The sequence below is a fragment of the Aphelocoma coerulescens genome, chromosome 13 (assembly GCF_041296385.1).
Source record: "Aphelocoma coerulescens isolate FSJ_1873_10779 chromosome 13, UR_Acoe_1.0, whole genome shotgun sequence".
Lineage (NCBI taxonomy): Eukaryota > Metazoa > Chordata > Aves > Passeriformes > Corvidae > Aphelocoma > Aphelocoma coerulescens.
The window spans coordinates 3,687,707-3,711,407 of NC_091027.1; the positions used below are offsets into that span (position 1 = coordinate 3,687,707).

Sequence of the window (23,701 nt, forward strand, 5' to 3'; positions counted from 1 at the left end):
TACATTCACGTCCGGCAGACCCCCCGCCCGCGGCACCGCTATGTACATAAGGCCAAGTGTAAATACTTGAATGCACTTAATACAGAATTAAAAAAACGGGCTTTACACAACACGGCACGGGGCCCGGGGCCGCCCGGCCCCACACGCAGACAGCACGACGGCACCGCACGCACGACGCACACCCAGTGCCCCCCAGCCCCCCACCGTGGAGTTCTGGGACCCCCGGGGCTGGGCTGAGTCCTGCCGCCACAGTGCTGGAGGGGCCTGACTGCCGTGGGGCAGGGGCATCCTGCCCTCCCAAGGGGGCCAGGCAGCCTTCCTCGCGCGCTGTGGGGCAGTAGGAGCCTGGTGGGCCAGCCAGGGCCCCCCTTAGCCCCTTGGTGGTGGTCTTCTGGGACCCGCCATGCTCAGCACTCAGCCTCGGAGAAGAGGGCACCATCCTGCTTGCCGATCTCGGCCACGGCAGCAGCCAGCTGGGAGAGGTTGCCATTGGGGAAGTGCCGCGCTTCCCACAAGTTGAGGATCATGGCTGTGGGGCTGGCCTTCGAGGCGAAGAAGCTGAGATGGCTGGAAGGGGACAGAGGGACCACATCAGGACACAGGGATGGCTCCACAGCCCGTTACCAGCCCCGTGCTAGCCTCACCTTGTGCAGTATCCCACTCCCAGGATCCCACAGCATTCCACCATTCATCCGTAGGTGCAGGATGAGGCCAGAACCCCTGTCCCCATCCACCACGCCACCTTATCCCCAGCACTATCCTCAGCCTGAGTTACCTGTCGAGGTTGAGCTTCTGTGCCAGTGTCCTCCAGTCAGCTCCCCGTGTGCCCGGCGGATCCAGGCTGCTGATGATCTTTTGGCGGATGAGGAAGGGGATCTTGAAGGCACTGGGGCCCACCAGAGCTGGGGTGCCCACCTCTTCAGGGACCAGCCAGTCTGAAAACCTCGTGTCCTAGGGAAGAGCACCAGCAGGGAGGGAGAGGGATGTGAGGCAATCCTACGGCCACCCCCAGGAGTGCCCCAGCCTTGCCCTCACCTTGGCGATGTTGAAGTTGACGGTGAAGCTCTGCCCGTCTCCCTCCACTTGCCAGACCCAGATCTTGCAGGCCAGCTCACAGGTGCTGGTGCTCAGGCGCTCCAGGGTGAAGGTGCAGTGCAGGAAGGGCTGCAGCCCACTCCAGATGTGGTAGAAGGGGATCTCCTGCAGTGGGTTGACAGAGATGGGGGTGTCAGAGTGGCAGGGACACCCCCCTACACCTCTATCCCCATCCCCACACACTGGTCAGACTCCTCACCTGGTAGCTGGCGAGGAGCTTGCTCTTCCAGAGGGAGCTGGGCATATCGTGGATGGAGAGGCGCAGGTTGTGGTAGCTGTCCTTGAAGTGCAGCACCCGGGGAGCTCCGATCAGCTGCCCCCCCAGCTGCTTCTCCAGCTGGATCACCTCCTGCCAGCACAAGCAGCAGTCAGGCAGGAGATGCCGCACACCAGGAGCGCTGCTCTCGCTCCAAGCCGGGATGGGCGGGTTAGGGATCCCGGTACCTTGAGGACGTCCTGGGTGTCGCTGAGGCAGTAGACACGGATGTTGTACTCGAGCGAGGGGCAGGCGGCCGGCGCGAACAGGACCAGCTTGAGGCGCTTGGAGGCCGCCATGCTGAGCGACTCCCCGACCAGGGCGAAGCGCCCCAGCTGCTCCGTGAACACGTAGCAAGCCTGCGCTTCCAGCTGGCAGTAGTACAGCTCCGTGCACGGCTCAGCGCCCAGCTGCAGCACGTCCTGCGGCACCCAGGCAGAGATGCACCTCAGCCATGGCTGTCCCTCCTCCATCCCTGAAACCCCTCGCCCCCGCTCACCTCCCACGTGCCCTCGCACGACTGCTTCTTCAGCCGGATGCTCCAGTTCTCAGCACTGGCTTCCACGCAGTGCCCCATGGCCAGAATGGCGGGGCGGGTGAGGAGGACCCCGGGGGGGCCACAGCTGACGATGGGGCTCAGCAGCGTCTGGCAGCCAGCCAGAGGCAGCCTGGGGGAGCGATGGGGGCAGCTGAGTCAGGACAGACCCTGCTCCAACAGCCCCGTGCCCCAGCAGCCCCGTCACCTACCTCACCTCCTCCTGCTTGTGCAGGGTCAGGTAGACCTCATAGATCTTCCCCCGTGGGATGGCATCGGGTGGGATGAGCAGGCTGATCCCTGGGTGGGAATGGGGGTGCAGGCAGGGGGGTGAGCCCCATGAGGACCCTGCCTGACCTGGGCAGTGCTCTGGAACCCCCACCCTGCTGTACCTGTGTTGGGGATCATGAGCCGCCCCCCGAGGAAGTTGAAGGTGCCATAGGCCATGTTGTTGGTGCCGCGGGGCAGGGAGCGAAAGTAGCTCTGGGTGGAGAGCCGGGCCACGAAGTCGGCACCCTCGGCAGCGGGTGAGCTGTGGTGCAGCGTGTGCCGTCCAGCACCCAGCGGGCTCAGCAGGTGCCCATTGGGCAGCTGGAGCTTGGCAGGGCCATCCTGGCGTGGGCAGAGCGAGCCCTGGTAGGTCATGGTGGTGGTGCTGAGGTCTGGCTGGATGGTGAGCAGGCTGGGGTTGTCTGCAGCACAGAGAAGGCGACTGTAGCACTGGGGCAAGGCAGAAACAGGGGGTCCCCACGGGTGGTGCAAGGGCACAATCAGCCCCAGAGGGCATGGGGCACACCATCCCGGCCCCATAGTGAGGACCCTATAATGAGCACAGCCACTCCTGGGGATCTGACCCAATGTGGCACAGAGCACTGACCCTGCAGTCAGAAACTCTTTAAGCTACAGAGTCCCTGTCCCTAGGTCAGGGATCCCATAAGGCAAAGAATCCCTACTCAAGATCTGGAGCACCACAGGGCACAAAACCCCACCCAGGGATGTCCTGTAGCAGACAGCCCCTTCCCAGAGACCCCCTGCCCTGTATGACACCTGCAGGTCCAGGGGACACCATGTCCCAGTTGTGGATGCCCTGTCCCTGCAACACTCACTCACCAGCCTTGCTGGGTTTGATGCTGACGGGCTGGAAGCCGGCGGTGAGGATAGAGGAATCGGCCACATCAGCATCCAGGCCCCCCTTCTTGCGGCAGTACACCAGCACCCCCACCAGCAGCAGCAGCACCAGGCACACGGCCACGGCCACCAGCCCCACGTACAGCGCTACGTCCTCTGCGCCGGGGGCAGCTGTGTGGGACAGGGCGTCAGCACACATGGCCACTCCCCGGTCCCCTCTCCCAGGGGACAGCCCTGCCATCCCCACTGTGCTCACCCACCGTGGGTGCAGAGCTCGGAGGTGCAGTTGCGAGTGTCCAGCTCGGGTCCGTGACAATCCTGGCCTCCATTGCGTGGTGCTGGCTCCGAGCACTCCCGGCTGCGCCAGTGGGTGCATTCAGCCCCACACTCTGACCACTTGCTCCACTCCGACCAGGCGCCGTCCACTGTGGGCACAGCCTGGGGTCAGTGCCCTGCTCCCACCCCCCTTCCCTGCCCCCGGGGCCGGCAGAGACGGACACACAGGGGAATTGGAGGACAAGACACCTGGTGGGGACAGGGACTGCAATGGGCGCAGTGGGGAGTGCAGCATCGGCACGACGGGGCGGTGGTGGTGCCCCGAGCAGGGCAGGTACCTGGGCAGAGGGTGGTGCAGGCGGTTTTCTGCACATTTTGGCCCTCACAGAAAGCACCCCCATTGAGGGGTGTGGGGTTGGTGCATGTCCGGCTCCGCTTCTGCCAGCCCCGTCCACAGCTGGTGCTGCAGCCTGACCACTGCGTCCACGTCGACCAGCCGCCGTTCACTGGGTGGAGAGGGACCCGTCAGCGCCCTGCCACTAAGGGGACGCAGGGAGGGACAGGACGGGGAGGGTGACACCAGGGCAGCATGGTGGGGACTGGCGTGGAGGGGCCATACCGTAGACAGTGATGGCAGCAGAGGCGCTGCGGCGACGGGCCACGATGTTTTTAGCCACGCAGGTGTAGTTGGCGGTGTCGGCCAGGCGGGCCTGACGCAGCACCAGGCTGTGCTCTGGCGTCACGTAGACGTTGGCATCCAGGGCTGGGTCCACCAGCTCCTCGTTGCGCAGCCACTCCACCTGTAGGGCACAGGGACGTCACTGTGTGCCTGCCTGGGAGCACACACAGCATCCCTCTGGGTGAGGGGTACCCTCAGCCACAGCCTGTCCTGCCCAGCTGCAGGGACCCACCTCGGCAGGGGGGATGCCCTCGGGAGGGCGGCATGGCAGCACGATGCCCTGCTCAATGGAGACCTCCCTGGCTGTCGGCTCCTGCTCAAAGTTCTTGCGCAGATCTGGGGAGGCACAGGGGTGAGATGGGGGCCAGGGCCAGTGCCCCACACTGTGTCCAAGCACCCGCAGACACTCACAGGCGATGCGCACGAAGGCTTTCTGGCTCTTGGTGGTGCCAGAGGAGCTCCAGGCCACGCACTGGCACCAGTACTCCTCCAGCCCAAAGATCTTCTCCACTTGCTGGCGGGTGACCTCGATGCGCACTTCCATCACGGGCAGCCCTAGGACCAGAGAGTGGCACGTCATGCTGGCATGCTGGGAGTTGTCCCCGTGGCCCCAGCCCCGTGCAAGCCCCGCCAAGAGTGGCACACGTGGCTTCCCAGGAGTGGGGCTGGCACCGTCTCTCCTGCCGGCGCTCACCAGTGCTGCGGTTGGTGCTGTGCTGCGTAACGTGGTCACCTTGGTGCACCCACTCGCCATTGCACTTGAAGTAGATCTGGGTGGCAGGGGTGGCACGGCAGGCCAGGCTCACTGCCTTGTTCTTCACAATGTAGACATCCTCCGGCTCCAGCTGGAAATGCGGCAGCAGGTCCGGGGATGCGCCAGACGCGGGGTTGGCCACGGTTGCGCTTTGCTGAGCACCTGTGGGGAGATGGGGCTCGGCCACCTCCAGCGTGCCCTGGCTGGGCCATCACCCTCCCCGGCACAGCAACATGCCAGTGGCCCTGTGCCTCCCCACTGTCCCCTCCACCAGCAGTGCGGCAGCCCTCTCCCACCCTGCCATCCATCAGGGAAAGCAGCCACGCAGTGGCTGAGCCTGCTGAACCCTTGCCGATCCCTCATGTCCACACTTAGCACTAATGAAAAGGAAATGTAGTGTGACCAACAAGGGCCATCGCTCACGCCTCCGGGGTGCCTGCCACCCCCTTCTCCAGCACGCTGTGAGGCCCTGACCGGGGGCCGCATCCTGCCCTGCTGCACCCCAGAGTGGCACAGGGATGCTGGACACGGCAGGTTGGTACAGCAGTGCACCCCATCCTGTGCCACCGACATGGCACATGGGGACTGGCTGTCCCCAGGGTGGTGAGGATGGCTCAGTGCTGCACACACATGCCCCCCACGGGGACAGCAGTGCTGGGGACATGACACATGGCACAGGCCCACGATATCCACATCCCCCAACCCAGACAAAGCCAGGTGCCCCTGCTCCCCCCACCCCGCCGGTGCCTGCTGTGGAAAGAGTTAATAAACCAGGGCCCTAAATAAGCATTTGATTAACAAACGATAAAATAGCGATTGTGTCACTGAATGAAGCTGTAATTGCTTCTGCTAATTGGCTGGTTAGGATTTAATAAGCAATTAAATGGGATGGAATGCGCAGTAATTAAGTGCCTTCGTTTGGCAACCACCAGCCACTCCCCATGTGCCCATGGGACCCCAGTGCCCGTGCCCACCCCGGCTGGCTCCCGCCTGGCATGGCCTCCTGCGCGACAGGAACGCGAGCGACACGAGGGTCCCTTGGGCTCTGCCTGAGTCCCCCCAGGGAGGCTCCAGGCCCTGCTGCTCCCCCCAGCTGGCTCAGGCCCCTCGGACCCGGGGAGTGGGTGCCGCCGAGCGCGCGGCGATGCCCGCCGGGACGGGCAAGGTGCGGCAGCTAATTTACGCGGGGAAGATAAACGGCGACCATAACACGCCGGTTATTACCCCATCAGCACTTTTACAATGTCACTGGCAATTAATTTAATTAAAGCTCCTGTCGGGGATATACAGGCGTTTCATATTTCACTGGTTTAACGACCCCCCCAGCCGCAGCCTGGGGCCGGCCCGGGGGGTCACGGCGCGGACAGGCGCTGCGGTCCCCAGCACGGTGCCGTCCCTGTGCCGGCTGCGGCACAGCTCGCCGCATCACCCGCGGGTCCCACCGCTGTGCCTGCTGCTCGGGCACCCCGGGTGCCCACACGGCACTACCCGTGCTGGCACGTGGGCGCTGGGTAAATAAACCCAATTTATTTATGAAATGCCATGTTTGCTGCTGCACAGCACCACGGCTGCCTCCCGCCCAGGCGGCTGTGACAGACGCGCCGGGTGAACTGTGCTGCGGGACGAGCTTTTTAATCACACGTGAAATGAGTACAGCGATTGCCGAGCTGCGTGTCTATCCATCACGGCTGAGTGGAGGGGCGCAGAAAGCCTGGGACCAGCAGCAAGGCATGGTGGAGGCAGGATGGGTATGGAGCCCCCCCAGCTGCCCACCCAAGCAGGGTGCTGGGTGCCTTGTGAGCGGGGAGGGGGGAGCGTGGACAGCAAACAGAGCTGGGGATGTGCAGTGAGCGGCAGAGCCGGGGTGCTGCCCAGCCCTGGATGCGCAGCTGCTGAGCACCGTGCCAGGCACTGGTGAGGCTCTATGCTGTGGTATGGGCATGGATGGAGCCGTGTGGCACACCCAGAAGGCTGGAGCTGGCCTGGAGCCCCATGAGGGAGCAGGGGGACTGTGGTCTGGGTGCCCCATGAACCACAGCCACCCCATCCATGACAGGTACCCTACACACCGTGGGCCCTGCATGCCCTACAAGCACCCCACGCACTCTGTGACCATCCAGTGGACTGTGGCCGCCCCACGCATCGCAGCTATGCCAAACACCTCGGGGATCTCATGCACTGTGGATGCCCCATCGGGGCTGACTGATGTGGTGGGCAGCAGTGCTCAGAGAGACCCGTGCCATCCGTGGGCACCTCACAACCCGTGGGCGCCCCACGCTCTGCAGCCACCTCCATGCACTGCTTGGCCCCCCCCATGTCCTGCGGGCCCCTCCACGCCACAGACATTCTCCACCGCGTGGGCATCTCCCACACCACAGACGCTCCACACAGCCCGGGCACCCCGCACCCCATTGATCTGCAGTCCCCCCCCATGCACTGCGGGCCCTCCCCCCCGCGTCCTGTGGGTCCCCCCACAGCGTGGCACCCCCAGCCCGTGGGTGTGGGCGCAGCGTGGGCGCCCTGTGGGCAGCGGCCCCCCACGTGGCGCGTGCCGGCTCCCGCATCCGCCTCGCGCTCACCTGCCGCTGCGTTGTCATGGAAACAGGCGAGATGCTTATGTCACCTTGGCAAAGGGAACCGGGGAACTTCGGCGGGGACGGGGAACAAGGGGACGGGGCGGGGTTCCACACAGCCCTCGGCCCCCCCCCCCCCCCCCTCACCGTGGCAGGGCACAGCCTCGGCCGCTCTCCCTGCAGCCACAGGGTGACTGGGAGCACAGTTTGCTCCAGCGCCGATAAATCCCAGCCAGCAAAGTCGGTGCATTAAGCAGGGATTTAATATCAATTATCCCCCCAACACGTGGGCTAACGAGTGGTGCCTGATGGAGGGGCAGCGTGGTGGGCTGGGGAGCAAGTGTGTGACACCCATCTCAGGGTGCAAAGGGGATGGAGACGCCCCGCTGTGAGCTCTGGGCACCCGTCCCCGCCTTCATCCCAGCACTGTGGGACTCCCCAGCTGCTCCTGTCCCTCCCCACCTCCACACCCCCCCACGTACAGAGCTCCCCCTGTTCCCTGCCAGCCCAGGTGGTCACACAGCCTCTCACCGTAGCACCTGGGCCCCCCAGCAGCAGAAACACCAGGTGTACCGGTGTTACTGGGCAAGGAGAGACCGCAGGACACTGCACTGCCCAATTTGAGGGGGGGTGGGGTACTGATAGAACCCACCAGGCGCCAGCGGGTGCCCCCAGTCTGGTCTCTCTGGTCCTCAAGGGGCTGATCCTGCCTGGGTGACGGTGCCACAGTCCCCAGTGGTGCCGGGAGCAGCCTGGCGGGTGCCTCTGTGCCTGCCATGGGGAGACACTGAGAAGGTCAGCGTGTTCTTGGCGAGGAGAGGCTGCCCGCCGGTGGCTGCGGCAGCTCCAGCCCCGGCACCGGCACGGCCCGTGGGTGCCCACGAGGCACAGCTGTCCCTGGGAGGAAGCAGGTGGCTGCCTGCAGTGGGACAGCCCTCCGATGGCACGGGTCTCTCTGAGCACTGCTGCCCGCCACATCAGTCAGCCCCGATGGGGTATCCCACCCCATCCTCCCTCTGCCCCCATCCCCTGCATACTCCCCTGCCTGCTGCTGCCACTCTGGAGGTCCCCACAGCAGCGTGGGGACCTCAATGCCAGCACCTGCCTCCAGCACTGTGCCCCTCTGTGGACCTCGCCGAATCCCTGTGGGCTTTGCAGCCGGCAGATTCGCTCCCAGCTGGTGCCCCATCCATCGTGTCCGTGCCAGGCCTGGCACACCATTAACATGAAAGATTTCCTTGCACTTTGCCGGCGGTGGGCTTGCGCCCCAGCAGCAGGTAATTAAAGCCATAATTGCTGCTGATTGCTCCGGCCTTAACGAGGGAAGGGTGGGCATCAGGGGGAGGGCAGAGGGTGCCCATCTGTTCCCAGGGGAGCCTGGGGGTGCCAACCCAGCACGCAGGGGTCCCCATCGCTGGCACTTTGCTCTCTGCAGGGTGCAGAGAAGGGAACTGGCACAACTCTCAACAATCAAAAAGCTCGTCTGAGGCTTTGAACTGGGTACCATCCTGCTGGAAGAGGCTGGCTCTGAGCCACGATGAGCTGGTGTTGCCTCTGGGAGACCCCCAGCCATGGCCCACAGCATCACCCAGCACTGCCCAGCACTGCCCAGCTGCTCTGACCCTCACCTGGGTCATCAGGACATTTGAAAATGCTTCCCTTGCACCCACCTCTCTACCCCACACAGTCCCACGGCAACGCCAGGCGGGCGCCAGTGCCAGCCCCGGCTGGGCAGGGAGCCAGCAGGGTCGGATGCCAATGCTGGGCAGCAGGACCTGGCTCCCGGCCAGCCTGGCACGTGCTGAGCACTGGGGACGATGCGACTATGGGCACATGATGCCAACGCGGCCCCCACGCTCCAGTGGGCACCGTGCCCCCGGGGGTGCCCCCGCCTGCCCTGGGACCGTGTCCCCAATTTCCTGGCATGTCCCCACAAGCTGGCCATTGTCCGGGCCCCTCAGGCGTGTGGCCCACGCGTGCCAGCCCTACGGCCACGGGGGAGGCTGGGCGGAGGTGCCTGTCTCCCAGTGAGTGCCTGGCAGCGTCTGGGCGCTGATGAAGCGAGTGCTGGTTGTGAATGAATTAGGCGGGTTTGCATGACAATGGAGCTGCCTAATTACGGATTTGAGCTGATACTGCTCTCCCCATTACATGCAATTAGCATGTGCCAGGGCGGGCAGGGCTCCCAGCGCCCGCCCAGGGCTGCACGCCCTGGCCGTGCCCACGCTGTGCCCGCACATGACCCAAGCTGCACCATGCCCGGGGTCTGAGGATAATGGTGCCAGTGCCACCAAAGACAGCCGGGGGTGGCAGCCCCTTCCCAGGGACCACCTCTGCCTGCATGAGGGCTACCAGCCCCGGCATCCAGTGCTGGGAACTCTTCCAGAGGCACAAATGGAGCCGGGGCTGAGAGGGGACATGCTCCCGACCAGCTCTGTCTACCTGAAGAGCCCCACAGATCCCAGACCCTCTTTGCCAGCTGGACTCGTGCCAAGACCTGCCAGCCCCTCCCGTGCTCAGTGGGGGATGAGGGTGTCCCTCAGCCCAGTCCAGCACTGGGATGGTGGGGAACACAAGACTGGAGCTGTGCAACGTGTGGGAACTGTCGCTGGGGTCCCGGTCCCGGGAAGCCGAGTGGGTTTTGTGGCTCTCCTTTAACAGACAGTGAGAAGCAAAAGCTCTGGCCAAGCCCTGGCCCCGCTGGGAGGAGTGTCAAGGTCACCCTCAGTCCTGCATCCCACCGGAACGGGCAGGGGACAACAGTCCCGGGTGCCAGGGTCCAGCCACGCAGTCCCTACCCTCCCACCCATGGGTGCCACGCAGTGGTGACGGCAGCCCTGGCATCTCACAGCCCAATGGCAGCAAGGGCTGGCTGAGGCATCTGGGACCTGAGAACCCCGTCCTGCAGGAGCCCCAGCAAAGCAGGGTCTGGGGACCCATGGGGAGCAACCTGCCTGACACCCACCCGGGAGCAGCACCCAAAGAGCAGGCAGATGGCAGAGCCAAGGGGTACTGGGCAGCTGGGACTGACTGGATGAGGACAGGGTCCCAGTGTGCCCAGTCTGGAGCCAGCCCACCCCAGCCTTCCCATGGGCAGACATGCAGTACACGGACCAGTGATTGTGCTGACAGACAGAGCAGTGCTGGCACGGAGGGTGCACCCCTGGGCACACGGAAGAGGGGACAGTGGCACATGCACAGCACACAGTCCTCATGCCAGCATCCCTTGGGCACTGGCACCAGTAACATGGTGATCTCGTGTGCTGCTGGCCACCCAGGTGGGCCAGGCTATTAGGTGCTCGCACTGACTCCGGAGGCGCCCGGCCTCTGGTGTCACCGTCAGCATCCCGATTCCCTCCCGCAAGCACCTGCCAGGCTCCGAACGGTTTGATGTAGTGCCAGCCCCGCGTGGCACTGAGCCAGAACAAACAGCCCTGGGCAGGCTGCGTCTGCCGCGTGCTCGTGCTGACAGCCGGCACGGCAGCTTCCAGGTGCCTGGCGCACGCCAGCCCTGCCCTCCACCCTGCCCTCCTGCCCGCCCCACGGAGCCACCAGTGCCCAGCCGGGCACAGGCTGTGGGGTGCTGTATGATGCAACTACCTGGGGTGCCAGGCTGCGGGGCATCAGGCTGTGGAGTGCAGTGGTTGGGAAATGTCTGCTGGAGCCCGGGGGTCCCTGGCAGCCCAGTCAAGTCAGCAGCACAACGTGGCTCGTGTGCGGTTAGAGCAGAGTCCGCGGCCCCGACCAGAGGAGCTGGAGCAGGAGCCGCTGTGGGGCTGGGACAGGAGATGCACTAGGGCCTGGCACTGGCTGCAACGATGCCACGGGGAAGGGCCCACGGCACAACTGGGCCAGGGGTAGCTCTTGGGAAGGACCCTGCCCCTCTGCCCTTGCCCACCTGCCAGTGCAGCAGCCGAGCGGGGCAGCTCCCCACCCCGGGAGCTCACCCCTCACTGCTGCCCGTGGGTGAGCCCTGGTCCTCGCTGCTGCTCTTGCCCTTCCCCTGCGGGCACCAGCCACAGTGGGCAGCCCACAACCAGGGATGCTGCTCCACCAGCAGGCAGGGGCCCTTTGCCTGGACACCTGGGTTCCCTGTCCCCAGTCTGTGGCTTGACGACCCTGGTGAGGGGAGCCGTGCCATGCCATGCTGTGCCATGCTGCGCCGTTCCTTGCCAGGCTGGAGCAGCGGCCCAGCCCTGCCCCGTTTGTGCCAAGCAGTGGCTGCGCAGGTGACTGGGCTCAGTCGCGCCGCGGCCGGCTGTGAGCTGCCTGCCAAGCGAGCCATGGGGACCAGCACCACACCACACTGCCCGAGCAAGTGCTGGCACCGCCAGGCTCCCCACACCTCCTGTCGCAGGGCTGGTGTGGGGTGCTCTGGTGCACTCCCTGCCCTTCTGCCCTCCATCTCCATCCATCCTCACAGTTACCACCGGTACCATGGGACAGCCATGGTCCATGCCCAGCTGGGGTTCGGTACCCACAGCACCCTCCATATAGGGTCCCCTACACCCAAGGGGTGCCCACCCACCGCGCCGGCTCTGCAGCGTCCCCCTGCAGACGGGGCCATGCTGGGAACGCAGGATCCCTAGGAATGCCCAGACGGTTGCAGGGAGCACTGGGGCTGCAGCCCCTCTGGGTGTCTGCCGTGCTCACCAACGCACTGAGGCCAGGCTAGGGGACATCTCCGCTGGCGGGTGGGTCAGGGTCAGTGGTCCAGGACCCTCGGGCGCAGAGGGGGAGTCGTCCCCCCCCCCTCGGACCCCCCGCAGAGCTCACGTCCAGCCTCGCGCAGCTCCCCGCCCCCAGCCTGGTCCTTTGTCTGCAGCCGCCACTTCCCGTCTGCCGTGACACCTGCCAGCGGCGGCCAGCCCCGGGCACCCACCGTACTCCCGGCCCCCGGCTCCACGGACCGGCCGAGGGAGCGGCCAAGCCCCGGGGGTCCACCCGGCTGCTCCCGCTCCCGCCGGGTCCTGCCCGGGGGGGCATTGCCGGGAGCAGCCGTACTCCGGACCGTCCGCGTCTGCAGCACCACCGATACAGTCCCGCATACTCCCCGCGTCACGACCACCCACGCGCACCCCCGCGGCGTGACAGCACCCTCCGGGCTATCCCGTCACCGCGGTCCCCCGTGTCCCGGGCAAGTGGGAACGGCAGGAACACTATGCCAGCGGCAGGGATGCTGTGCGTGGGGCGGGGACACCACGCGTGGGGCAGGTGCGCTGCGGACACCACTGCCCGGCGCTGGTAGGGCCCCGGGGGAGCGGAGCCGTGCGGGCGAGGCGGGGAGCGCCAGCCCCCCCCAGTGCGGGCAGCGTCCGGGGCAGTGCCGGCCGGGCACGCGTGTGCGGCCACGCTTGGGCAAGGGGCGGGGGACGGCAGTGCTCGCCGTGGGGCGGGGGGCACATCTCCGGTCCGGGAGGGTGCCCCACCAGCACCCGAACCTCCCACAGCCAGCGGGCATCCCGTACCGCGAACGAACGGGCCCCGTCCCCAGGAGGGCACCGGCGCCCCACAGGACGCCCACCCGCCGCCGCTCCCCGGGTGACCTTGCCCGGCTCCCAGTCCCGGTGCCGGGTCCCCCCCGCGCCGCCGGTCCCCCCTCCCGCCCGGAGCGCGGTGCCCGCGGGGGGCGCGCGGTGACTCACCGGCGGCGGCGAGCAGGGCAGCGGCGAGCAGGGCACCGAGCGGCCCCGGCGCGGCGGCGGCAGCGGCGGCGGCGGCGGCGGGGGGGGCCCGGCGGCGGGGCGGCCGTGCACCCATGGCGCGCCCCGCGGAGCGCTGCGGGGCGAGGGAGCAGGGCGGGCCGCGCTCCGCGCCGCCCTCAGCGGGCCATGGCGCCCCCGCCACCGCCACCGGCCCCGCCGCGGCTGCCGCCCGCCGCCGCGCCGCTCCGCTCCGCCCGGGCGCCGCCAATGCGGGGCGGGAGCGCGGACCCGCCCGCGGAAGGGACGGCGCAACAGCTGGGCGCGCCCCCGCCACCGCCCCCCGCCCGCAACGCCGGCACCGCTCCCCCCGCTGGCGCTGCACCCCCCGCCTCTGCACACACCCGGGCCGGCACGGGGGGTCCGCACCGTCCCCGAGCGCAGCGCAGCGCGGCTCCCCCGGCTTGCATCCCCCGGCACGGGCACGGCGCACCCCCCGGCACGGCGTCACTCCCCCTCTCCGGGACACCCGCGGGCTCTGCACCCCCCGGGACACCCCCCGGGCGCTCACACCTGCTACGCGCTGCATCTCCCTCCACACCCCACTCTACCCCAAGCCCCTGCTGCACCACCAGGTGATGCCTAGGGATGCTCCCCAGCCCAGCCTTGTACCCCACGGGAAATGTCATAGAAGAGGGACCACAATCCTGGAGGCAACGTGGGTCGTCTGTGGGGCCCCACCTTACTGCCACACACTGCTGTCTGGCCTCAAAGTACCCCATGCTCAGCCGCACTGGCCTCTCCCAGGGAATGTGGCTGCAGGATGCGGCCCCTTCCCTCTTTGTCCCCTTCTTGCACCCAGCCAAGGTGCCCACAAGCAGTGCTGCCATCACCAGTAGGCAGTTGTGATTTGGGCAAGGGGCAAGGGTCAAAGGGTGTTGAGGCTGTACCGGGATGTCCGAGGTGCTCCCCAAACCCTGTGGCAGCCAAAGCCTGCGCCAGCAGTGCCGAGCAGCCCCGTCCCCAGCAGCGGGTAACAGGCAGTGGCTCCCAGCATCGTGCAGCAATAATTTCATTAGTGGCATCAGGAACAATTAACAACTGCTCTGATGCCTTTGAGAGCTGAAGCGCGTGTGAAGCCAGCGCAGCTCTCCCTGGTGGCACCAGCTGTGCCGTGGCCTCTCTCCACCCCAGCACAATGCTGGCAGTACCAGGCAGAGCCAAGCCCACCACCAGCACCACCCTGGGACGAGGCCAGAACCATCTGCCATCACCACACACCTCCCGGGACCTCCCGTGCCCATGCAGTCATGGACCAGCCATGCACACAGGTAAGGCAGCGAGTGTGGGGTGACACCTGTGGGTGCCCATTTTCATCCCACCATGCTGCCCCAGGCAGAGCCATGAGCCCCAGGACGTCTGCCTGGACATTGGTGGGGGCCAGTGGCAGAGGAGACCCCCAACCCCTGTGGGCAGAGCTCTGGCATAGCAGTAACAACCCTCCTTCAGTCTGGCTTGTTATTACTGATGGCATTTGCATGGAAACAGGATGTTTTTACTCCTTGCAGCTCCATCTGCTCCTGCTGAAGTCACCGCTCTGCACATGAGCTCCGGGGGGCTGCCATGGGAACCAGGGCGAGCTCCCCCGCAGCACCGAGACCCCCAGCTCTGGCTCCCACGGTGGCCAAACCCCCCAGGCAAGCAGCAGAGCAGGGCAAGGTGGGGGTACCCAGTGCACATGGCACCTGAGGTGGGCACCCAGCATGGTGCTGCCCTGGGGCAGCGTGCTGGGGAGGGGGCAGGGGGTCCCCAGTGCGGTGCCAGCCCCATCTGCTCCTTGCACCTCTCTCCCGGGATGGCTTCCAGCTCCTGCTCCTGGCACTGTGCCGGCAGTGCGAGCAACAACACTCCCACCCCCTGGGCACCCACTGCATCCTCCCTGTCCTGGTGCCCAGCCAAGTGTGCCCGTGGCGCCCAGTCCTGCCTCAGCTTCTCCCAGTTCCCGTCGCCGTGTGCTGGTGCTGCTCGATTCCACAGAAGTGCGTGCCAAGACTGTGTGGTGTCACCCTGCGTGTCCCTCTTCTGCTGGGGGCCAGCACGGCTGGGTCATCAGTGGAGAAGTGGCAGGGTACACTGACGAATTAATAGACGCTAATTAATACAGATTGGGGAGATCACTTTCAATTCCGCTTGCTTTCCCTCTTGCTGAGGAGAAACTGAGGGGACGGATGAGCCAGATCCTGCTCTGGAGCTGCCTGAGTCCTGAGTCCTGCTGCCAAGGGTCACTGTCTGCCTGGCTCATGCCCATGGGGGCATCTGGGACCCCTGACCACCTGCCAGGGTGGTGTGAGGGGCTGCAGCACTTGGGGAGCCACGGGAATCAGGGTCTTTGAGGAGGAGATTGCAGTGCCTAGCTGGCCCAGTGCCTCCAGCCCCACATGCCCAGCACCTGGGCGTCCTGTGAGCCCCAGGGGGATGCCAGAAACACCGGTCCCACTGGGTGCTGTAAATGGATTATTACTCAGAGTAATTAAGGTGGAATTAAAATTTAATTCTCCTCTCCAGTGTTCCGCGGTCATGGCTCAGCCACGTGCTACAGCCATTGTGTCAGGGCTTTCTTCTGAAAAAGACTGGGTTAAGGTGGAGGTGGAGGGAGGGCATCACCTGGTGAGCAGTGGTACCCAACCTTTATGGGCTGCAACTACCACCTCTCTAGGGATGTCAACTCCCTGGTATTGCTCACCTCTCACCACATGCCCCAGGTGCCACTTTTGTCTGGGCCAGCTGAGGTGAGGCAGCTCCCACCACCACAGAGCCTGGCAAGCCCCTGTCTGTGCCATGTCCGACCTCCTGCCCAGCCCTGGCAGCCACGGGCAAGGCCAGCCCTGAGATTTTCTAAACTCGCATCAAATATTTAAGTAGATATTTGAGCTCATGTATAATGGATCGCCTGTGAGCTGCCTCCCTATCCATTTGTGGTATTTAAGGAAGCCGAATATTAAACACCATTGTATTAGCAAAACCACGCCTGCTTAATTGAGTTACAAACAGGGAAGGTGCTGACGGATAAACAATGCATAATGCAGGGACCCACGGGCAGGATGCGGCTGCCCTGGCGCCAGGCAGGGACTGGGCTGTGCGGGGCATGGGGCAGGAGGGTGCTCCAGTGGGGAGGGGCCACCGGTGCTGGTGGTGTCACTGGCAGAGCCAAAGGTGTGAGGAACACGTGTGCTGCATGAGGGACAGGTGGCAGAGCATGGCACAGCACAGCACGCCATGGGACAGCTTGGCTTGGGATAATGTGGCATGGTGTGGGACATCCCAGGGATCATCCTGCACAGGGATGCTCAGAAATGGAGCCAGTGAGAACAACCCCAGCCACGCAAGGAGCAGAAAGATTATGAAAATGAAAAGTAAATAAATATGGATGTTGAGGACCTAATTCTGATAAGAGGATTTTCAAAATTAGCCATTTGCAAGAGTAGATTAATGGCGCACGGTGCTGGGGGCTGGAAGAGCTCCTTTAGGATGTGCAGCAAAGCCCATCCTGGCACAGCCTGTTCCCTGTAGCCCCAGCACCCACAGAGTCACTCCCCACTTTTTGAGGAGATGGATTTGCTGCTGCTGTGGGGGAAAATGAGGTGGCCAGGAGCACAGCATGGTGCCACCCTGCACACACAGGTTCTGCAGACACAGTACCAGGGTGCCAGGACCTCACCACAGAGAATCGGCATCTGGCAGCACTGGGATGCAGATGCCAGCACCCAGGACTACAGGAGAGTGGGCATGGTGCTGGCATGCAGCTTGGGGTCCCCACGGGTGTGCCTGGCACCCCAGCCTGGGCATGGGGAGGCTGCACCAGTGCCAGCATGGGGCTGGGACAAGGGCCAGTGGGATAAATAGGTAGAAAAGCCTCTGGACTGCACATCCCATGGGTGCCCCATACCAAACAGTGCAGTGGGTGCTCCTGGATGGAGCTGGTGCTGATGCCACCCTGGGAGCACTGTGGGTGCTGGGGCAGGGCCACCTCTGTATGCCCTGGGCTGGGCAGGGGCAGGAGGCTGGGGCTTGGAGAAGATTTTCGCATCCTCTGGCTGGGATTTTCTATCCAGGCAGCCAAGCAGAAATCTCATTACAGACTGGCACAAAGGCAGCGTACCTGTCCCCATCCCTGTCCCCACACCAGGCTGGGGGCTGGCACAGGCTGAGGTGGGCACAGCTGTGAGCAGTGTGAGTCTGTTCTGGACATGGGCAGCTAGCAGGCTGCAAGTGGCCATTTGCTGCCCCCCCCAACCATCCCTTGTACCCCTCACCCTGCCCTGGGCCTGCCAGTCCCACCCCCAGCCTGACCCAGACCCCACACTTTGTGGTATGGGTGGGTTGGAGTGGGTCTGAAGTGAGTGCCAGCTCCTTGACGTGTAGGGCAAAGCCTCTGTGCTGGCAGGCAGGGTGCAGGCAGCCCAAGCAGCCCCGTGCCCAGCACTCCCACAGCAGCAGCAGCAGCAGCAGCAGCCGCCAATTAATTAGCAGGGCGGTGGGAGAGCAGCCGGCGGAGCTGTGCGGGATCGATGGGCACATCGACCGCCCGGGAAACTCCAGCCCTCCCAGCCAGAGCTGTGATGCTGGGGCACACAAGGAGCCTGGCAGCCCCCGGGCCCGCGAGAGGGGTTGTGGCTGCGGGTGCAGCATGACCAGCCCCTTGCGAGGGCACACCAGGGGCATGAGGGAAAGACAGGCACCGATGGCACTGCCACATGCCCTGCGTGCCGGCAGCCTCAGGGCTGACACCTGCTCCCCTGTGAACCAGGAGAGTGGCTGGTCCCTGTGTCACGCTGGGAGGACGTGGGGGTGCTAATGTTTGGATGCATCTGTGTTGAGGGAGCTGCAGGGTGGTCCCTTGGAGCCGGTGGCATCCACTGTGGGAGCTGAGGGAGGGGGCTGCGGGCAGGGGCAGTACCAGAGTCTCGGAGGCAGCATAGACACGGTGACTCGGGGAGGGAAAGGCGCTGTGGGCACGTGCCAGCCAGCTGGGGGGCCACCAGGCCATGATACAGGACCAGCAGAACACACCCCAAAGGGGTGGTGGCACAGCCTGCACAGCCCCGTGCTGCAGACACGCCTGCAGGTCTGTGGCCACGCAGCTCCTGTCCCCATCCCACCTGCCCGCTCCCCCGCCTGCCTCTGCCAAGCGAGACGTGCCAGCCCGTCCCTGCGGGGAAGGAGAGTGCTCAGCCGTGTTGCAGAGCCTGGTATCCACCCAGATGAGAAGTGACAGCAAAGGACCCTTCTCAGGTACAGGCTCCCTGAGGCGCAGGGCAGGAGATACTGTCCCCGTCTTCGCCTCCTCTGCTGCTGGCACTGGGGACGACCCTGCAGGCACTTAACCACTTCCCCACCGTGCAAACCAGCTGTAGTTGGAGGGCAGCAGCCCAGCAGCAGCACTGCCATGTCTGCCCGTCCCAAGCTGCAGCAAACAGGAAGGAGCAGGCAGAGCCCGAGCCTGGAAGCAAGACCCAGAGGTGCAACCCCTCTGCTGTGCCCCACTGTGTCCTGCCAGGCGTGGGAGCCCAAGCTCGGAGGGGTCTACAGGCCCATCGCCTCCCGCATCTCCCGCACCGACTGTTGTCTCTCCCGGGAGGTTGTCATGGGAACGGTGCGCTGTAGGTACCCCTCACCCTGGGTACCCCTCCTTGCGTGCCACCGTGATTCTGAGTGGAGCGTTGGTGCAGCTGGTGCCCTTTCCAGGGCCTGGCAGGGAGGGCACGGGCAGCTCCAGTCCAGAATGCATGAGGATGCTGGCAGTACCCAGGGATGGAGGTCCCCTGGGTACCCACACCTCTCCTGCAAGGTCCAGAGCCCCCCCGCGGCCCCTGGCTGGGTGATGGGGCAGGCAGGTGGGCTCAGGCACTACGGGAACAGCGCGGCACAGCCTCAGCGCCGGCAGCCACACTGCCTGCCCACTCCCACGGTGAGCCAGCGCTGCCTGTTCTTCCCCGGCCCACGCACCCTGCACAGAGCCAGCAGCTCCTTCCCCAGTTATTTGGGGGATTTTAACCCTGCAGCACCCACTGGTTGCAAGAACGGGTGCTTGCACCAGACACGTGCCGGGGGTAGGAGGCAGAATCTGTCCTTGCTGCCAGAGCCACCAGAGCTGGTGGGTCAGGGAGAAGCTGGGCTGGCAGTGCCTGGCCATGGCTGCACGCCAGCTGCCAGCAAGGTGACCCTGCAGGGGCACCCAGCACCACTGACCCACACCCCCTGCATGGAAAGGGGGACACAGGACCCCATCCCTGCAGCAGGCCAGTCCATCCCCATCACTGCTGTGCCCCACAGCAACCCCAGCCCCATTTCCCCATCCCTCTTGTGCCACGTGGGTCCCTTGATCTGCGCCTCTCCCATCCCTGCTAGACCCCAGAGCACTCCGGGCCCCCCCACCCCTGTCCTTGCAGGCCCCTCTGTCTGCCATGCCTCCCACCCCCACCACCAGGCCTGCCGCATGTCTGCTGCCATCTGCCTCTCCCTTTTGATTAGTATTAATTTTTAATTATTATTATTGACAGGGCTGCCAGCTCGGCTGCCAGCTGGGACAGCTGCCCAGAATGAGACAGGCCAGGGGCAGCCCTGGCACTGCTGTACTCACTGCGTGGCTCCTGGCAACTGGTCTGCCCACCCAGGGGCTGCCTTTGAGCCCCCCAGCACCCTCTGGCCCTCAAACAGAGACTGTGGGGTGTAGAAGTTGAGGATCAAGGTTATCGTGTCCCCAGAGGGCGGGCTCTGGGTAGGCACTGCCAGCCCCCCAGCCTGGCTGGGCTGCAGGGCTGATGGGAACCCATAAAGCCATGGAGATAAATGGCTCCTATTATTTTTCCAATCAAATGAAATCCCACTGTGGCTACATGAGAATGGTGATGAACCACGGCAGCGCAGCAGCCTCTGCACCCCCTCCTGCCCCAGTTAACCTTGGCCTTGTGACGTGATGGGGCACATGGCACCCTATGAGCACAACGCCCTTGCTGGGGTAAGGGGACAAGGACAGTGTGCCAGTGTTGCTGCGGGGGGCTCGGCCCTAGAGCCAGGTGGGGGGCGATGACAGGGCCATGTGGGGCAGAGCAGTAGGTGGAAGGGACAGAGGGACAGGCAGCCCCTGCCTCTCACACACTTGACGCTTTCACTGCTGGGGAGGGGCATTAATGGTGCGTTTTAGGGGGTCTCAGCAACCCCTCCTCCAGCTTCAGCTTTGCCAGCCCCACGCGTGGCTCTGCCTACCTCTCATTCTGGGGGGGAGGGAGGAGCTGGGGTAGCGCTGTGACCCCAACCTAGGCAGGGCAGGGCAGACAGAGACCCCACCGCAGGCAGGGCAGGCTGCCAGCCCTGCCGCGCCGGAGCTGGCCAAGGCCGGGCGAGCGGCACCATCTCGTGGCGAGGGACGGGCGGTACAGGTAGCGCAGGCAGCACTCGGGCTGCCGGCGCGCTCTGCCCGTGCGGGACCAGTGGGCAAGGCAGGCAGAGCCACCCCTGATCCCGCACCTGCAGCACCCCCAGTTTGGGGTGCCGCCCCTCACACTGCATCCCCTCATCCCCATCCTGCAGCACCCCCAGTTTGGGGTGCTGACCCCCATACTGCATCTGCTCATCCCACTCCTGCCACCTGCAGCACCCCCATAGGGAGGTGCAGCCCCCCCATACTGCATCCCCTCAGCCCGGTCCTGCTGCCTGCAGGCCTCCCCAGCCCTGTCGCCCTTGCACCTGCACAGAGAAGTGACCTAAAGCCATCACACGATGCAAGGACACAGGGACATGGCCTGACAAGCTGCCTGCCAGGGGTGAGCTCCTGTCTTCACTCCCTAGTAGCATATTCTGCCTGGAACAGGGGCAATATTGGGTGGTGGAGGGCTCTGCACTGCCCTGGGGGAGCTGCAAGGCTGATGTCCCTGGAGAAAGGCAGCTGAGTCCCAGGGACACAGCTCTCTGCAGCCGAGGCAACCTCCCATGGCAGTGCAGGGCTCAGCAAGCTCAGCCCCACGGGCTGCACTGCAGGCAGTCCAGACCCTGGCTGACACAGCCACACCAGCTGCCTGTCAAGCTGTGACCAGACAGGTCACAACCAGCTCCAAGAACAGAGGGGTCAATACTTTGTCCTTCTGCAGGACCAGCTCTCTGCAGAGCCCATCTGCAGGCAGGGCAGCACTGAGCCATCACAGCAGGGGACAAGCAACCCCGGCTCTGGGCTGATGAGGTGGCATAGATGGGCTGGACGTGTGGTCCTGGACAAGGTGCAACCTTGGGCTGAGATGGAGCCTGGATGCTGCTGGAGGGAATGGAGCTCTCATCTCCTGGATGAGAGCTGCAGTGAGGGCAGAACTGCAGGCACCACTGTCAGGAGGTGAGCAGACAGCTCCACCTCTAGAATCTGACTAGGCAGGAAAGCACAGATACAACAATAAAACACACAAAAAGATTAAAGGACGGAGTGTGGGGGTGGATCTGGAAGGGAGTATGAGGGGCCAGGACCACCAGAAGGGACAGCAGAAGACATGAGCCATGGAAAGGAGGAGCCAGCAAAGTCCCAGGGCTCAAAAAAGACTGAGGCTGTGAACCTGCAGGTCTGGCACCAACAAACACTTGGGAAGAAAATAAGCTTCATAGCACCTATGCTGCAAGTGTCTGTGGGAGGGGATGCAGCATGGGGATCATGCTGTGCTGCAGCCTCAGCACCCACTCTGCAGGGATGCTGCCAGCCCTCAGCTGGGAAACTGCTCTTCCTGAGAGGGCAGACCCATGTCCCACAGATGTGCAAGGACTTAGGAGAAAAGTGGACCAGCTCCCCAGGCTGAGCTGACCCAGATGAGCTGGGCCTAAGTAGTCCCTCCCATGCCCAGGTTTGCAGGGCAGTGAGCTGTGCCCATGCCTTGGCCAGGAGAGGACAGATCAGCATCCTTCTGGGGGCTATCCAGGGCCTCCCAAAACGCAGGAAACACCCCCACAGCCCCAGTGAGAGGGGCACTGGTCCCAGGCTCTAGGGGAGGTGAGGGGACATGTACAGTGTCCCAATCCCTCAGTGATGCCAGCTCTGTTCTCCTGGCCCTGCTCACCCAGAATGGAGGGGCCAAGACATGGCACATTGCCACGTCCCTCCCAGGAAACCCCCCCCCCAGACAAGAGCCGCCCCAGCTTGCCAAGAGCCCTGGAGACACAGATCATGCTCAGATGCAGAAATTCATTGCGGGACAGTACATGGGGACCCCGTAGGCAACTCCCTGCTCCCCCCACAGTCACACCACAAACTTGGTCTTGCTAAGGGAGCTGCTCTTGGTGGCCGTGTCCGCATGGGCCTGGTACCCAATGGTCACCTTCTGTGACAGGCCCAGGTGCTCCTTGTAGACACGCCTGGAGGAGAGAAGGGGATGCATGAATTGGGCAGCACCACTTCTGCTATTGGTCCTATTTCCCCGAACAGGGGGAGCCCTTAATCCCCTGTGCAGCCTCCCCTGAAGCTGCATTACCCAATGTGGGTGACCCCTTCCTGGTTCTCCGCTTCCCGGGTCCAGATAGCAATCTTGTCCCCCTTGGTGCGGATGTTGATGACGGCCCCGCACACCTCGTCGCTGTACTCATCAAACATCTCCCCAATGAGACACAGCAGCTGTGGGGAGGAGAAGAGGAGCCTGGGACAGTCCCCACTGCAGTTCAGCCCTGGGGCAGGGGGAACACCACAGCCAGGACCCCCAGGACCCTCGAGTGGGGCTGCACTCACTGTCTCCAGCCAGAAACGGTCCAGCTCGGTGTGACGCTGCTGCTTGGCCAGGGTGATGAGCCAGCGCCCACCACGCTTGTTCTGGCTGTCCTCCCACATGGGCTCAATGCCATCCTAGGGGTGGGCAAACAGACAGTCAGGGGCACCAAGTACCCGACCAGAGCTGGCCTGGGGAGCTGTGAACATCCAGCCAGACTTCCCCTTCCACCTTATGGCCAGGGCACCCTGACCAGCACCCAGTGTGCCCCAATAACGCTAGGTGCTGTGGGGATTCTGAGGGTGAGGTACCATACCTTGAAGAGGGAATAGTCACAGCCAGCTGCGAGCTTGCTGGCGAGCTGGATGTGACTGTACAGCCTGCGTTAGATGGAGACACAGAAGCAGGTGAGAATAGGTGCCTTAGGCTCAGACCTCCCCCACTAGGACATCTCCAGAAGGGGCACAGTGGGTGTGCCCACCCAATGGACACTCACGCCCAGAAGTCCTCCACAGTGCTGAATTTGGTGACGAGGCGCAGGTTCGCCTGCCACATCTTGCTCTTGTCATTCTTGAAAAACCACAGTGCCCATCTGGGGAGGGAGGGGAAATGGGGTGTTCAACCATGCTGGAATCCCCCTCCAGCCCCAGCACACCCCTCCCAGTGCTGGGAGAGGCTGTCCATGGCCAGGCCCCCCATACCTATTCTGCAGGGGGTGCTTGCCCAGGATCTCTGCCGGGAGCAGCTCTTGCTGCCGAGCCCTCTGCTGGCGTCGCTCCTGTTGCTTCTGCAGAGGAAGGTGGGACAGCCCCGAAGAGCCCCATGACCACGCCAACAGGGAGCCTGCAGCCCCCCAGATACCTCCCACACTGGGTACCCCGAGGGCTGGGAGGGTTGTCTGTGTTCTACAGCCCTCCCAGCCCATAGGGCAAGCACTCACCTGCTCCCCTGTAGCCATCCTGACTAGCACAGGCTCCCCTACGCTGCCTCTGGCTCTTAAGTACCCACAGGCAGGTGGGATGAGGAGCCATC

The 23,701-nt window shown here is 64.4% G+C and overlaps 2 protein-coding genes across 3 annotated transcripts; both read right to left on the reverse strand.

Moving 5' to 3' along the window:
- Nucleotides 1-17: 17 nt before the first annotated feature.
- UNC5A (unc-5 netrin receptor A) lies at nucleotides 18-5,209 on the reverse strand. Its single transcript, XM_069028620.1, is given in 16 exon segments — nucleotides 18-567; nucleotides 776-951; nucleotides 1,036-1,200; nucleotides 1,295-1,444; nucleotides 1,540-1,773; nucleotides 1,851-2,019; nucleotides 2,099-2,186; nucleotides 2,279-2,578; nucleotides 2,997-3,185; nucleotides 3,275-3,439; nucleotides 3,629-3,796; nucleotides 3,910-4,090; nucleotides 4,202-4,305; nucleotides 4,381-4,524; nucleotides 4,664-4,934; nucleotides 4,937-5,209. Coding segments are annotated over 16 exon segments (2,937 nt in total). The 3' UTR covers nucleotides 18-407.
- Nucleotides 5,210-20,970: 15,761 nt separating this feature from the next.
- EIF4E1B (eukaryotic translation initiation factor 4E family member 1B) lies at nucleotides 20,971-23,641 on the reverse strand. 2 transcript variants are annotated; one of them, XM_069028814.1, is made up of 7 exons: nucleotides 23,610-23,641; nucleotides 23,371-23,456; nucleotides 23,166-23,261; nucleotides 22,986-23,049; nucleotides 22,693-22,806; nucleotides 22,442-22,581; nucleotides 21,037-22,325 (listed from the first exon to the last, which is right to left on the reverse strand). In XM_069028814.1, the coding sequence occupies exons 1-7, from the start codon at nucleotides 23,625-23,627 to the stop codon at nucleotides 22,211-22,213; spliced, it is 633 nt and encodes a 210-aa protein (XP_068884915.1). In that variant the 5' UTR covers nucleotides 23,628-23,641; the 3' UTR covers nucleotides 21,037-22,210. The 2 variants fall into 2 exon arrangements, with proteins under 2 accessions (XP_068884914.1, XP_068884915.1); XM_069028813.1 differs by having other exon boundaries at nucleotides 20,971-22,325; nucleotides 22,442-22,806.
- Nucleotides 23,642-23,701: the final 60 nt, after the last annotated feature.

Excerpts from the sequence above, each read along its gene's own strand:
- EIF4E1B (XM_069028813.1), bottom strand. Across the intron at positions 23,262-23,370 it reads AAGCACCCCCTGCAGAATAG|ATGGGCACTGTGGTTTTTCA; the intron begins GTATGGGGGGCC and ends CTCCCTCCCCAG. Across the intron at positions 23,050-23,165 it reads ACTGTGGAGGACTTCTGGGC|GCTGTACAGTCACATCCAGC; the intron begins GTGAGTGTCCAT and ends CATCTAACGCAG.